The 17010-nt window shown below is 30.6% G+C and overlaps 1 protein-coding gene across 1 annotated transcript in view; it reads left to right on the top strand.

The window, feature by feature from the left end:
• The window catches only part of LOC125841496 (UDP-glycosyltransferase 74G1-like), a 20762-nt gene extending 10647 nt beyond the window's left edge, over nt 1-10115 (top strand). The window contains exons 3-4 of the mRNA XM_049520644.1: nt 5152-5408; nt 9829-10115. Coding sequence (XP_049376601.1) covers nt 5152-5408; nt 9829-10037 — 466 coding nt within the window. The 3' untranslated portion in view covers nt 10038-10115. The remainder of the gene's footprint in view (nt 1-5151; nt 5409-9828) is intronic.
• Nucleotides 10116-17010: the final 6895 nt, after the last annotated feature.

Raw genomic sequence — 17010 nt, 5'->3', positions numbered from 1 at the left:
CCCCCCCGACTTCAATTACAAACTCTTACTTCTCGGTCTAACTTGGACTAATCCCTTAGCACGCCCCATCTATCCTCCTGAGGAGGAGTTTGGTTTCAAACCCCGGTTCGAACAGGAGGAGTACGCCATGCTAATGTGCCTTGGATGATCCACATCTCAGGGTCAGGCGCCGATGAGCACATTGAACTAGTAAGACACAAAGTTAACTCTAACAATGTTCTTACACTGATTCACACAAGAGTTTGAAACGTTTCTTATAAGAGTGAAACGAATCCTACAAGTTTAGCTCAATACAAGCATTCAAAACGACAACACACATAGATAGCACTCCTTCAGTTGATCAGGTCCCTTGTTGTTTTTTAAGCTTGGTTTCTCTCTCTTTGAATGAATGAATTATCAAGTTGTTTGTCTCTTTGATTATATCAATCAAGAAGAGTTGTTGACCACTGGACAAACAACCTCGTTCATTTCTATTGGTCAAGTACACTGACAGCTCCACCAACATCCTGACAAGACAACTTTTTCCAGTTATACACCATATTGCACCTGGACGAGAACACTCTGTCAGAGACCGGGTCCCTGCCTTTGTGAGGGTCATCAAAACACCTGAAATACATTAATTATTGTATTGCTAGATGATATGTTTTTCATATTTATAACGACAACATTTCCAGTAGAATCCCACAAGTGGATTTGAATTTTTTTAAAAAAAAATTCATATTTATTTTAGATACATTGTATATAAGTGAATTCATGTGTATGGGATACACCGACTCTCTCACTCATTGCTCTCCTGTCTCACTTACCTCCCTCCTCTCTTGTTCACCTCTCTCACTCTCTCCCTCTATCACTTGCCTTCCTCTCTCTCACTCGCCTTGCTCTCTATGTATTTGTATTTCAGAATGTATGTGGTATTTCAGATACGTGTATCTAGTGCAATTTGCATGTATTTGGAATACACTGACACTCTCGCTCGCCTCCCTCCCTCCTATCTAGTGTAATATTTGTGTGTTTAGAGTGTATTTAATAGAAAAATACATTTATTTAAATGTCTGACTTAAAATTTAATTTGAAACTATTCATAATGAGACAATATGCAAGTATTTTAAGCTAGAGAGAGAATAGTAAATATGATAAAGAATATTTACGTAATTAGATAGCTTTTCCAAAAGCTAATCTAATGTCAATCCATCATATCCATCCTTCAACTCCAGTAATTTGATTCTCTTATGGTCACTCCAATAAAAAAATATATAAAATATTTCAAAATTGACCAACCTATATTATATTCTTCGTATCCAAGTTTCAATACAATAATACTGTTCTTATATAGATTGAGTACAAAATAAAAAATTATTTAGCTATTCTCACTATTTTTTGGGATTATAATTGCAGTAAATACAAGTGACATTCCACACATTGATAATGTAACCTCTCCCCTTAAAAACACACCCATCCCCACCATCTCATACCCCTACCTCTCATGAGTGGCTCAAGTATACGGTTGCCTAATGCAACATTTGAACGGACATCTTAAATTTTAATTTTTCTTGAGGACATATTATTTTAAATTTGTTAAAAGTCTAATAATTTTTTTCTCTTATATAAAAATGTTTATATTTTGTTTTACAAATAAACTCAATATTATTTTATAATAATATCTACAAACCTATTATTGCTTTAAAAAAATCCCCTGGTCTAAGGCTACTATTTTCTTTTAGATTTGTTATATGTGTACATGGCCGGGTTGGTTCGGATTTTTCAAATATCAAATCAAACCATTTGTGTCAGATTTTTAAATCTATAAATCAAACCAAACCAATAAAACTCGGGTTTTTCAACTTCGGGGTATCTTCGGGTTTTTTTTCGAGTTTTTTGGATTTTCGGGCTTTTTCCGGAAAAATATTCATACAAACATATAATTTACTAGTACTTTAAATATTTCTTTAGTCCTACCAAAATACAACTATCTAAGGTGTTTCTTAAGAAAATAACACAAAATATTATGAGTAATGATACTAAAATATCCAACAAAAAATAATAATAATGAAATCGCGTAAAACAAATATTGCAAATTAACAAGTCATAATGAAAATGATCATAATTTAAAAGTACTAAATCATGCTAAAATAAGTTTAATAAGTATTAGTTACATGACTAAATATTAAAGGAAATTAAAATTAGATTATGTATTTTGAATAAACCAATGTAAAATCATAGATCAAATATTCAATATTATTGTCATTCTTAGTGTTGAATTGATTTTTTTTTTTTGCTTTAGTATTAATTTAATTTTGATTTAAGCTTTATTATAATTATCAACATCTGTGGACTATAATCTTTATTGAACCATTTAGAATTCTAAATTTCAAACTTGAAATAATAATATATTAAAAGATAAAAACTATGAAAAAGTATAAGAAATATTTAAAAATTATATCAAAGTAAATATTTTTATGTATAAAATAAAAATTTTAAATTATATATATAATGTCGGGTTGGTTTGGTCTCGGGTTGTTTTTTTTAGTTAAAACCAAACCAAATATAGTCGAGTTCTTTTTTCCAATACCAAACCAAGTCAAACCAACCACTAGTCCGATTTTTTTCTCGATTTGACTCGGTTTTCGGTTCGATTTTGTACACCCCTAAGATTTGTAGAGTCGTCCCTACCCCTTACTATATCTCATAGTATTTCTCTAAATGAAATATAAATACTTTTTGAGATAACTATTTTTACTTACATATCAAACACAAATTTTTATTTTTTTAAAAAAAAATCCACTTATTTCCTATAAAATATTTTCAAAGGCATCCAAAATATGTCTCGAGCTGGAACAATTTTTCGATAATTTAACACCACACAATAGATTGATTGTATTTCAAAGAAAAAGAAAATGACCCCTACTACAAAAATAGTTTGGCAAATATATATGTTTAAAATACTGTATTAAATAGTTTAGGGAGGTAATAGGTCCTCATGAAAGTTTAGTATCGCAACAACAAATCCAACCAAAGTTGGGGTATTTTTCAAACTCTTATCCCAATATTTTTAAAAATAATTCTCTAAAAAAATAAGTTCATTAAAAATGAATAAAATAAGCTTCCTAATGAAAGTAGGAAAAACAAAATCTTCTACAAGTGACATTCCACGTCGATAATGTTATCCCCCCTCCCCCCAAAAAAAAACACCCCATCCCCACATCTCATACCCCTACCTCTCAAGATTCGTTAAAAGTCTAATAAATTTTTCCTCTTATATAAAAAAGTTTATATATTTTTTTTCAAATAAACTCAATATTATTTTATAATAATATCTATAAACCTATTATTGCTTTAAAAAAGTCCCCTGGTCTAAGGCTACTATTTTCTTTTAGATTTGTAGAGTCGTCCCTACCCCTTACTGTATCTCATAATATTTCCCTAAATGAAATACAAATACTTTTTAAGATAATTATTTTTACTTACATATCAAACACAAATTATTATTATTTTTTAAAAAATCCACTTACTTACTATAAAATATTTTTCAAGGCATCCAAAATATGTCTCGAGCTAGAACAATTTTTCGATAATTTAACACCACACAATAGATTGATTGTATTTCAAAGAAAAAGAAAATGACCCCTACTACAAAAATAGTTTGGCAACATGGACCATATTCATATGTACTAAACTACTAATAGACACATTTTGAATTACATATCATAATTGTTTCTCGAGAGAGTCAAATTACATAAATTTTGATTAATTTCTACTATATATTTTTTTTCATGAAATTAATATAAAAAATTATAACTTATAGTATAAAAACCACATTTCACTACATGATTTTTCCATCCTTCAATGAATAAAGAGAAAATACTTGAGTGACCAATTGAGAAATTACAAAAGATGAGTACTAGTCACAAAGCTCATTGCTTGATCTTGCCATTTCAAGGCCAAGGTCATATCAACCCAATGCTCCAATTCTCCAAACGTTTACAATCCAAACGTGTTAAAATCACTATAGCACTCACAAAATCCTTTTTGAAAAACATGAAAGAATTGCCAACTTCAATATCAATCGAGGCCATATCTGATGGCTACGATGATGGTGGTTTACACCAAGCAGGAACTTTCGTAGCCTACATAACGCGATTCAAAGAAGTTGGTTCGGATACTCTGGCTCAGCTTATTCAAAAATTAGCAAATAGTGAATGCCCTGTAAATTGCATAGTATATGATCCATTCCTTCCTTGGGCTGTTGAAGTGGCAAAGAATTTTGGATTAATTAGTGCTGCATTTTTCACACAAAATTGTGCAGTGGATAATATTTATTACCATGTACATAAAGGGATAATAAAACTTACACCTACTAAAAATGATGAAGAAATATTAATTCCTGGATTTTCAAGTCCGATCGATGCATCAGATGTACCTTCTTTTGTTATTAGTCCTGAAGCAGAAAGAATACTTGAAGTGATGGTAAATCAATTTTCAAATCTTGACAAAGTGGATTGGGTCCTAATCAACAGCTTCTATGAGTTGGAGAAACAGGTAGCTTCTATGGTACTTCTTCTGTCTTTTTAACCATTTATATAGATGTTTAATCGAAGTTATATAAAAATGAACTGACAAAATTATATGTTCATTAAGGTTGTTATAGTTTTCGCAAGAATTTTTTTTGGTCTCATTTTGGTTGGAATTTGTAATGACCCGAAAGGTCATTTTGGTAATTTTTCGTGGAAATGACTATTTTGCCCTTTCGGTAGTTGCCCCGAGTCCCATGTTTTGTGGTTGTAAAGTTAGTTTGAGGAAAAGTTGGTAAAAAGTTGAGTTTTTGAGAAGTTGAGTTTTTATGAGTTATAGTTGGTTAAAAAGTGCTTTTTCGAGTTATTTGGAGTTTCGGGACTCGGATCGGATTTCCGTCGATTCCGGCAATTTTAGAATGTCGAAACGGGTCTGTGTGAAGTTACGGAGTTGAATTTGGAGTTGAAATGAAGAATTGANCAAGCCAATGACAAATGAATGCCTAAATTGGTTAAATCATCAACCAATTAACTCAGTGGTGTATGCATCATTTGGAAGTATAACCAACTTAGAAGCTGAGCAAATGGAAGAATTGGCATGGGGTTTGAAGAATAGCAACAACAACTTCTTGTGGGTAGTTAGGTCCGCTGAAGAATCCAAACTTCCCAAGAACTTTTTAGAGGAACTAAAGTTGACAAGTGGCAATAATAAAGGCTTAGTGGTGCCATGGTGTCCACAATTACAAGTGTTGGAACATGAATCAACGGGATGTTTTCTAACGCACTGTGGCTGGAACTCGATTTTGGAAGCAATTAGTTTGGGAGTGCCAATGGTGACAATGCCACAATGGGCAGATCAACCAACAAATGCAAAGCTTGTGAAAGATGTTTGGGAAATAGGTGTTAGAGCCAAACAAAATGAAAAAGGGATAGTTAGAAGAGAAGTTATTGAAGAATGTATAAAATTAGTGATGGAAGAAGAGAAAGGGAAATTAATTAGGGAAAATGCAAAGAAATGGAAGGAAATGGCCAGAAATTCTGTGGATGAAGGAGGAAGTTCAGATAAAAATATTGAAGAATTTGTTTCTAAGTTGGTTGCTAAATCCTAAGTAATTAAGAATTTAATTAAGAACCATAAAAAATAATTAAGAAGTTGGTTTGTATTTTGTGTTTCTTTTTCTCATCAAAGTAGCAAAGTTTGACTTGAATCTTCTTTTGTGGAAAGTGACAAGTTGTCATGGTCAATGAGTCACTCCCAACTTATTTGTTATGTTATTTTTGTCATCTCACTTTTAATGAACTTTTGAATATAATTAGCCAAAACTTTGTTAATTTAAATTTCAAATTTATAAATTATTTAAGATGAGCAAATGATTCTGGTTTTTTTTTAACGACCCTTGTGGGGGTCAGGGGCTTAGCAACACTCCCAAACCTTAGCATTAATAATCAAAAAGAACAAAATACAAGGAGGGGACATAAAACCTTACCTCCATCCTATGATGGTTCATGACTAGACCCCCCTACTAAGGAGTTTCAGGTCATCCCCATGACTAAAGACACCTAGAAATCTATAACCTAAGAAGAGAGGACTCCTCTATATTACAAAATTCTAGGAAATGCATAAACAAGGGCGACTCTCTCCTTACGCAATAAGAAGAAAACCTAACTAAAACCTATTCATGATAGCTATAAACAACTTGGGAATAGCTAGAATGAATAGAAGAAAAAAGGTGATAAGTGGAGACTTGATCACAAGAGCAACCTGCAGTATCAATCATGGGGGCTTCTTGATTCTTTTCAGCTTCTTCCTCCTGAATTGAGTCATCTCCATCTCCTCCAATTGGTAACTACCCGTAGCAAGATTGGGTAATTGTTGCTTTGTGTAATAGTGTTGGACTATATCAAATTTGTGGCTCCATTTGGCTAAGCAGTCAGCAGTACTGTTGGCCTCTCTGTAAACACTTACAAAAAAAATCAACTGACCAACAGTGTTTTTAAGCTCATTTATGATATGCTGCATCTTCCAAGGAGGTTTGGCATTGTTGTTGAACCATTTGATTAATAATTCTGAGTCTACCTCCAGAATAACTTTCAGGAAACCATATTGAACACACCATTGCAGTCCATGCAAAGCTGCCTGACTTTCAGCATGGTTATTTGTACCAGTTCCCAAAGGTATGCTGAAGGCATATATTATTTTGCCTTGATGGTCCCTCAAGATTCCTCCTCCCCCAATTATTCCTGGATTGCTAGGTGCACTTCCATCAGTGTTCAGCTTATAAATATGAGTGGGGGGTTTTCCCACTTCACTGTGCAAATTTTCAATTCTTGTCTGCATTTTTCTATCAAGCTCATCAATTCTCCCCAATTGTCAGGCCAGTTTATGTAAGGGTAGACTGTCATGAGGAGTCTGCTAGTATCCTTAAAGATAAAAAACTTTACTCTTGTACTACTGTAAGTTTTGCCTCCATACTTTGCACTACACCTATTTTTCCACAAGTTCCAGCAGATGATAATAGGAAGAGTGTGGAGAATAAGTTTGTGTACCTCAGAGTTTGATTGTATACTCCACAACCCCATCAAAATGCTTCTTAGGGGGAGATGCCTGTGAGTGATGCCCAGAAATCCAGAAAAAGTCTTCCAAATATAGTTGGCAAACTGTCCAGACACAAAGTTGTAATCTATGGAATCAGTTCCAGGTCTGTTGCAGCAAGAATGAAGCTTTATCTTGTCCTTCTTTTTCCTGATGTTCTCCCAAGCTGAAGCACATGAAAATTCACCATTTTTAGTGAGCTTCCATATAGGTTGATCAGCTACTCCTTCATGAATGTGCACTTTAGTATTAAGAATGAGAGAAACTAACAATGGTGGTGCATGTTGTCTCACCAGTGTTTCATCCCATTGCCCTGCCCTGATAAACTGGGATACAGTAATATTACTTGGCCTAAAATTATCCACCACATACCAAGCCAAGGCTCCACACCTGTCCAATTGTCCCACCAAAATAAGCAATTTCCAGAATGAATTTTCCAAGTGATGTGAGGCTCCACCATGTGTTTGTTCCTCATCAGATACTTCCAAACTAGAGATTGGCTAGTGTCATCCTTTTTAGAGACAGGGTTAGATCTCTAACAGCATTTCGCTCTTAAAAATTGTCCTCACAGAGAACTTTTTGTTCTGATAGACCACCACTGTTTGTATTACAAGGAGGTACAAATGTCATTCAAGTGCCTCACCCCTATTGTCACGACCCGAGCCTACACCCTGGACGTGATCGGCACTCGAGAACCGTTGTTGGTCCCCAAGCGAACCATCATGACTACAAGCGGAAGACTAACTCAAGCATACAAAGCTTAAAAACTGAATAAAATTTAATAAACTCAACTTTGCAAATCTTTAACTCAAAAGAAAACTCTGAATAATATAATATATTCAACTCGCCCCAAAATAGGCAACTTAAGTCTTTAAAACATTTAACAAAATAAATGAACAGACTTCTGAAACTCTATTGTCTATCTATGAAGCCTATAAATGACAAAGATGGAAGTCGGGACAAGACCCACGACATCCTGACAAAACTGAAAAGTAAATGAAATCCTCCGAAAGTAAGGAGGCTCACCATAGCTAACTCGAACTCCATGTGGTATCAACGAAGCTGTTGATGATACCAAATACCTGAATCTGCATCATGAAAGGATGCAGGCCAAATGGCTCAGTACTTGGAATGTACGAGCATGCAAGGGGAATTCTAAAACATAAACATAAGTTAGAACTTGATAAAAAGGAAACATACTTACCTCTTTTCAAACTTACTCAACTCAAGAAATACTCAAGGATATTCAAAACTACTCAAACTTATTCAACTCAGAAGTATTTAAGGATAAGATACTCGACTCGAAATACTCAACTCATGATACTCAAGGATAAAGTAATAGTAAAAGATGCAATATATATGGAAAGCTGTAAAACTGTAGATAGCAACTCAATGTATTGAAAAATACAATAATACTCCATGTATATATAAAAATACAATATAACTCTGTGGGAGTTTCTCTAACCGACAACCACCACTATGAGCCTATGTGATGATACAATGTCTTGCCCACACTGCCATAACTGTGATATACTTTGCCGTCATATAAAACGTCTTAACTAAGTGGATCCACTAGTCTATGCTAAAAAGCACTAAGGAATAATCTAAAAAGTATGATCATTTCTACCCATGATGGCTACATAATTTACGATGACTTGAGTTATTATGAACTCGCGTTCCCATATCGGTGCTCAATACTACTCCCAAAATATATTTAGCTCATATGTTTTTAAAACAAAACTTTTTCTTTGGTTTGAGATAATTACTCAAAACTTAGCTTAAAGCCTCTCTTGGAAATCAGTGTTTCCGTTATTGCTCAAAAGTGAAAACATTTTAACTCTTAGGAATACTTAGTTCCCGTATAATCTTTGAAGAAATGAACTTTACTCTTACTCTTTACTCAACTCAAACTTAAGTCTTAAAACAAAGTTAAAACATTTGTAAAAGACTTCTTAAAATATGGTTCATGCCGAATTATGGTCGTGAACAACTCAATGTAAGGTTTCCAATAACCATATATAGAACTCAATACTTGAAACTCAAGAACTTCAATGATACTACTCATTTCAAGAATGCTCAACTCATAGAGTTCATGCTGAATTATGAGCATGAACTACTCAACTCAAGGACTCAAAGATACTTCTCATCTCTAAATTGTTCGACTTATAGGGTTCATGTGGAATTGTAGGCATGTAGTTATTGATTATATGTCCAAGATATATCCAATCAAGCCAATTGGACCAACAATACCATCAATGTTCTTAGACAAGAGACTACATGATGACAAAGAGTATGGCCTTAGTATCTTCAAACCAATGACAAATGAATGCCTAAATTGGTTAAATCATCAACCAATTAGCTCAGTGTTGTATGTATCATTTGGAAGTTTAGCCAAATTAGAAAGTGAGCAAATGGAAGAATTGGCATGGGGTTTGAAGAATAGCAACAAGAGCTTCTTGTGGGTAGTTAGGTCCACTGAAGAATCCAAACTCCCCAAGAACTTTTTAGAGGAACTAAAGTTGACAAGTGGCAATAATAAAGGCTTAGGGGTGTCATGGTGTCCCCAATTACAAGTGTTGGAACATGAATCAACGGGATGTTTTCTGACGCACTGTGGCTGGAACTCGATTTTGGAAGCAATTAGTTTGGGAGTGCCAATGGTGACAATGCCACAATGGGCAGATCAACCAACAAATGCAAAACTCGTGAAGGATATTTGGGAAATAGGTGTTAGAGCCAAACAAGATGAAAAAGGGATAGTTAGAAGAGAAATTATTGAAGAATGCATAAAATTAGTGATGGAAGAAGAGAAAGGAAAATTAATTAGGGAAAATGCAAAGAAATGGAAGGAAATGGCTAGAAATGCTGTGGATGAAGGAGGAAGTTCAGATAAAAATATTGAAAAATTTGTTTCCAAGTTGGTTACTATATCCTAAGTAATTAAGAAGTTAATTAAGAGCCATAAAAATAATTAAGAAGTTGGTTTGTCTTTTGTAATTTATTTTTCTCACCAAAGTAGCAAAGTTTGACTTGAATCTTCTTATGTGGAAAGTGACTAGTTGTCATGGTCAATGAGTCACTCCCTACTTATTTGTTATGCTTTATTTGTTATCTTACTTTTAATGAACTTTTGAATATAATTAGCTAAAACTTTGTTAATTTAAATTTCAAATTTATAAATTAATTAAGATGAGCAAATGATTCTGGATTAGATATCAGAATTAGGCACTAAAGCTACTTAATGCAAGATAAACTATAGATATATATATGTTGGATCCAGCTCTTCATTGCGTGGAGCTAATTAATTTTTCCTCAATTTTTCGGAAGTGATATCAATATTTTTAGAAGTAAACAAAAGAATAAATTATTGTATGGCTAGATGATATGTTTTTCATATTTATAACGACAACATTTCCAGTAGAATCCCACAGATGGATCTGTATTTTTATTTTTATTTTCATGTTTATTTTAGATATATTGTATATAAGTGAATTCATGTGTATGGGATACACCGACTCTCTCANNTAAAGCTACTTAATGCAAGATAAACTATAGATATATATATGTTGGATCCAGCTCTTCATTGCGTGGAGCTAATTAATTTTTCCTCAATTTTTCGGAAGTGATATCAATATTTTTAGAAGTAAACAAAAGAATAAATTATTGTATGGCTAGATGATATGTTTATCATATTTATAACGACAACATTTCCACTAGAATCCCACAGATGTATTTTTATTTTTATTTTTATTTTCATATTTATTTTAGATATATTGTATATAAGTGAATTCATGTGTATGGGATACACCGGCTCTCTCACTCATTGCTCTCCTATCTCACTTACCTCCCTCCTCTCTTCAGAGGCGTATCTAGAGGGGGTGCCGTGGGTTCACGTGAACCCATTCTCCCCTCTCTAGATCATGTATAGTAGTGCTATATTTTTTAAAAAATATTTAAATATAGATGTGTGAACCCATGCTCAAAGTATATCATATAATAATACGATGATGATTGGGTGCACCTCTCTAAGTGAGGATATAAATTTAAATCTTATATCTATCTTGTTTCTATGAGTAACACATTTCCAAGTGGTTATCGGTTACACTTTTGACGTTTCAACTAATTTTGCTTTTGTTTTTTTCCTTTAATCTTTCAAAACTTTCAAGTGTGTTACATTGAAAATTCCTAAAAAATTTAACATTGTAAATTTTTTATATAATTAAATCAAATGTGTATATTAAAATTTAAAACTAGTAGTATTATACATTTTGAACCTATAATTTTTAAAATTTAATGGTTCATATACGAACTAAAAGTCAAATTGATCAATTTATATTTAAAATATATTTTTTCGTAATCGTGCACCCATCTAGCCAAATCCTGGATACGCCTCTGCCTCTCTTGCTTGCCTCTATCACCCTCTCCCTCTATCACTTGCCTTCCTCTCTCACTCACCTTGCTCCCTCTATATTTGTATTTCAGAATGTATCTGGTATATATTCCAGCTACGTGTATTTAGTGTAATTTGCATGTATTGAAGATACACTAACACTCTCGCTCGTCTCTCCCCCTATTTATATGTGTGTTTAGAGTGTATTTAGTAGAAAAATTCATTTATCTAGATGTATCCAACTTAAAATTTGGTATGAAATTATTCTTAGTGAGACAATATATAAGTATTTTAAGCTAGAGAGAGAAAATATTTACGTAATTAGCTCTCTTTCAAAAGCTAATTCAATGCCAACCCATCATATCCAAGTTTCAATACAATAATATTGTTCTTATATAGATTAAGAACAAAATAAAAAATTATTTAGCTGTTCTCACTATTTTTTGGGATTATAATTGCAGTAAATCATGATTCAACAATACCACTGATATTTTGTGAATACTATTAGGGGTCGTTTGGTTTGAATATGAGTTATAATGGGAAATTGTGCTGAGATTATTTCTTATTGAGTGTTTGGTTTGTTGTATTCAAAATAAAATATATTGAAAAATTTTAAGAACAAGTTGTTTGTTTACAAACCCTTCACTTTATTTAATTTTTTTATATTTTCTTTCCGAGCTTTAGTTATTCATTTTTTAAAATAAAATTTTTATTTTATTTAACATAAATATTTTTGTTTATGTATTTCCATGATAAGTACCATGTGTATTTAATTTTTTTTTATATAGCTTAAAAATAGAACTTCCCTCTTTAGCTTGTTAAAGAGAAGAAAATTTATGAGAAATCAAAATAAAATAAACATAAGAATTAGTCAAATAAATTATTTATTTATTTAGTATAATTCTTTAATAGGAAAATATGAATGGTTATCATAAAAATAAGAAGTAGTAAATATTATTATACATGGTATTAAAAATAATGTAAATATAAATAAATGTGAAAAATGATGTATAAAAAGAATTTAAAGGGATATATTTGTCATTAACCTATTTTATCCCGGGATAAGTTATCCCGAGATTACTATACTACCCAATGTTAGGGATAACTTATCCCGGTACTAATTCATAATCCTGGGATAAGCTATCCCAAGCTTTCCAACCAAACAAGGAAATAAAGGGTACTTAAAATTTATCATGGGATTAACTCCCCTTATCCATCACACCAAACGATCCCTTAGTCCTGGGATAAAATTTAGATGTCTTGTTTGATTGGCATGTTTGGGATAACTTATCCCACCATATATATACATGATAGGATAAGTTATCCCAGGATAGTTTATCCTGAGATAACTAGTTCCCAACCAAACGACCCCTTATAAAAGATACAAGTATTCACAGTATTCATGGTATATTAGATAATATACAAATAAAATATTTAGTATATTGATATAAAAATAGTACTTCCTTTATTTTAATTTGTTTTTCTTACTTTTTTTTTAAGTACGTTTCAAAAAGAATATTTCTTTCCTTTCTTGAAATTTTTTTAATTCTAACTTTACATATGACATGTTTAAAACCACAAGATTAATTGACATTTTGATACATTCTATGTATCTTTAATTAATTTGAAACCACAAGATTAAAAAAAAAAATCTTAAATTTTGTGTTAAGTCAAAATAAAAAAAAATAAACTGAAATGACAGAAATAGTATACCATTTGTTCAATATAAAATCGTCCCCTTTCAAATAGTTCATGATCAAAATTGGCTCATTTCTCTTGTTTCGGAGAAATCATTAGTAAGAAAAGTATTTATGAATTATTAAGTTAATTGAAGGGTATTTTAAAACAAATTGTCTAACGAAAATGAATTTTTTTTATCCAAAACATAATAAAAATAAGCTATTGTTATATTGAAATATGATATAAAAAAGTAAATATTATTCCCTCCGTTTCCATTTATTTGTCAAATATTTTCTAATTTGATTTTTCTTTTTACTTGTCATTTTTTGACAAATCAAGAAAGAACAATTTATTTTTTTCTGTTATACCTTCAATTTATTAAAACCGTGTTCAAATTTTTGAAAAATGTAATAAGTAATATATATTTTGAAATATATCAATTAATAGAGGTAAAATGATAAACTCATTATAATAATAAATATTTTTTTTAATATGCGCCAAGTCAAATGTAGACCTTAAATGTCCTTGTACACGTGCCCCTGCATTGAGCACACTACATTAGAAAATAGGCAAGGCAGGGCTGTCTTAACCCTGGCTCACTAAAGTCATCGCTTGGGGCCCCACATATTTTGGGTCTCCCATTTTTAAAAAACAATTAATTATATATGTTATTTTTTTAAAAAAAATTATATGTACTATGAGTGTCATGGTTTCTACTAAGGAAATTACATATGAGATGAAAATAAACCTGAATTTCATAAGAAACAATTTGATGAAAATATGAATAGCGAAATCACAAAGTCCCTTGAAGAATATTTTAAAGTTGATTGCTTTATATATGTAGAGTAGATCAAACTATTCTTTCACTTCAAAATAGATTTGAACCAATTGAAGCATATGGAAATATTTTTTATTTCTTAGTTAGAGGTAAAATATTGAGACCACTAGATGATGAGAATTTTAAAAATATTGTCTTAACCTTGAACTTTCTTTAACATGTAATAGTTATTCTGATATTGATGGTTTAGATTTATTTTTTGAAGTAAAATTGTTAAGGGAAATAATACAAGTGGAAGATAATGATCTAATGAAAATACTCAATCAAATAAAAAGACTTGATTCTTTTTCAAATACACATATTGCTTATAGAATAATGTTAACAATTCCTGTAACCATTGCTTCAACCGAAAGATGTTTTTTCGAAATTAAAATTGATTAAATCTTCTTTAAGATCAGCAATGTCTCAAGAGAGATAGAATGAATTAGCTATATTACCATTTGAAGAAGAATTATTAAAATAAATTGATTATAAAACAGTACATAATGGCTTCGCATTTAAAATAGCTAGAAAAGTAGATTTTAAATAAAAATATATATGATGAAAAAAATAAAATATTAGGGCCCTCTCTTCAGTTTCTCTTTAGGCCCCAAATATTGTTGAGTCGGCCCTGGGTAAGGATGCCAATGGTCTACGATATTTCTGTGAGTTATTTTATAAAATTTATGTTATATTATTTTTGAATTCATGGCACTATAATTAAAATTTAAAAGGTGATTAATCAAGAAAACATAAACGGCTACCTCTCATGAGCTGCTCAAGTATATCGGTTGCCTAATGCAACATTCGAACGGACATCTTAAACTTTAATTTTTCTTGAGGACATATTATTTTTAAATTTGTTAAAAGACTAATAAATTTTTCCTCTTATATAAAAAAGTTTATATATTTTTTTACAAATAAACTCAATATTATTTTATAATAATATCTACAAACCTATTATTGCTTTAAAAAAGTCCCCTGGTCTAAGGCTATTGACACCCAATTTTGACCCTCCCCGATAGGAATTAGTTTTAAGCTTCTTTAATTTCAAATAATTCGAAATAATTAGCTTTACGAGGCTCAAATATTTTTTTCAAGTTACTTTTAAGAATTTTAGTTACTTGTCATAATATTTTAAATATTTCAAATAATAAATATATGTATATTTTATATATATAATTAATATATCTTATAAACAAAAATCACCTCAAAATTTTACATTTTTAGATAAGTACGTTATTAATTTAGTTTAAATCATAATTGCCATTTCGAATATTAGTTCGTATTTTAAAAAAATTACTTTGTAATCAAGTTGATTATTTTATATCGTTAGAATTAAGAAGCTCATTAATTAATTTCTACTAACTCATCTTTTTATTTAGTTATTAGCCAAATCATCAATTTAACTCAATTTGGCTACATCTTTGATCCCCGATTGGCCATAATTTAAATCGTGTGGTCAAAGCTTAATTTATTTCCCACCAATTTGATACCCTTAACCCATCTTAATGACCATGTTGGATCTTATTTTGGCATTTCTAGCAAGTGTAAATTTCATATATGACATATATTATAGTACTATTTTCAGGCTATAGCAGTAGATTTAGACTTTCAAGCTATAGCATTAAAAATTTCAGGTTATAACAAATTCACAAATAAAAGAAATGTTTTTATTAATTCGAAAAAAGTAAAAAAAAATGAAGATTAAAAAAAACGGAATTATAGATAATAAAGTAAAAAACTGAAAGTGTGGCCTGTAATTTAATTTGAATTTATTGTAAATAATTAATGATTAGCATGAAATAAGGTATTCAAACAAATTAACAATATTTTTTATCCTTAATTCACTCAAAATCAGTTAAGATAAATTAAAAAATAAGATCATATCATTCTTTTGTAGATAATTAATAAATAGCACGAATTAAGGGATTTAAACTAATTAAGATTATTTAGTATCCTCAATTCACTCAAATCGGTTCAAATAAAATAAAAATTCAGATTTTATCTTCTTCTTTTTTCAACGTTTCTCTCTCTTCAATTTGCAACCAAAAAAATTCAACGTTTCTCTCTTCAATTTTCAACAAAAAAAAATCCCACATTCGAGTAATTGAAGTTTTTTTCATCTTTGAAAATTCTTGATTTTGTTGTGATGGACAACTATGTATCAATTTTAATCAAACATGGTGAAAGATGGGATCCTTCGGGTTAGTATTTATTATTGTTTAACGTTTGTTTTAGAATGATAGCGAAATGAAACAAAAATGATCAAACTGTCGATTAATTGAAGGTGGAGTCATATTTTGTTAACTGTTGATATCATATTATGTTTACTGTTGTGAAATGTAAAAAATTTAGTGCTTTTTTTTGTTTATTTGTTTACTTTGTTTACGGTTATTGTTTTGTGAAATTATAAATTTAATGTGATTTTATGAATAAATTTGATAGAATATATTAAATGAAATTTGTATGAAAGTGTGCTAATTATTCTGTAAAAATAATTTAATTATAATGTTGACGAATTTATGAAAATTTATTTTATTTGATAATGAATTTGATAGTATAAGTCGAATGAATTATGTATGAAAAGTGTGTTAAGAAATATGTAAAAAAAATATTGGAATTCTTGACGAAGTGTATTACAAGTGTTTTAAATTGGTATTAAATGTGAAATTGTTGAGTTTATATTAGTTTTGTTATTTCTGTATAAAGTTGGGTGACAGTAATTAATTATTTGGGACGAGAAATGTATATAGTTTGAATGAATAATCGTTTTGTATGAAATGTGTATTAAATGAGTATGAAAATGTATAAATTTGGTATGAATGATGATTGTTGTATGAAATGTGTATTAAGTGAATATTAAATGTGAAATATTATGTTTTGTATGAAATTTGTTTTGTAATGTACTGTCTGAATGATATTTGTATGAAAAAATAATGACGAGTGTGTATAATTTTGTTGTTATTATAATGATTTTTATGGATGAAATTTGTATTGTCTTTGAAATGAAAAGTTAATA

Source organism: Solanum stenotomum, chromosome 10, assembly GCF_019186545.1.
Source record: "Solanum stenotomum isolate F172 chromosome 10, ASM1918654v1, whole genome shotgun sequence".
Lineage (NCBI taxonomy): Eukaryota > Viridiplantae > Streptophyta > Magnoliopsida > Solanales > Solanaceae > Solanum > Solanum stenotomum.
This window is presented reverse-complemented; position numbering and strand designations above follow the sequence as displayed.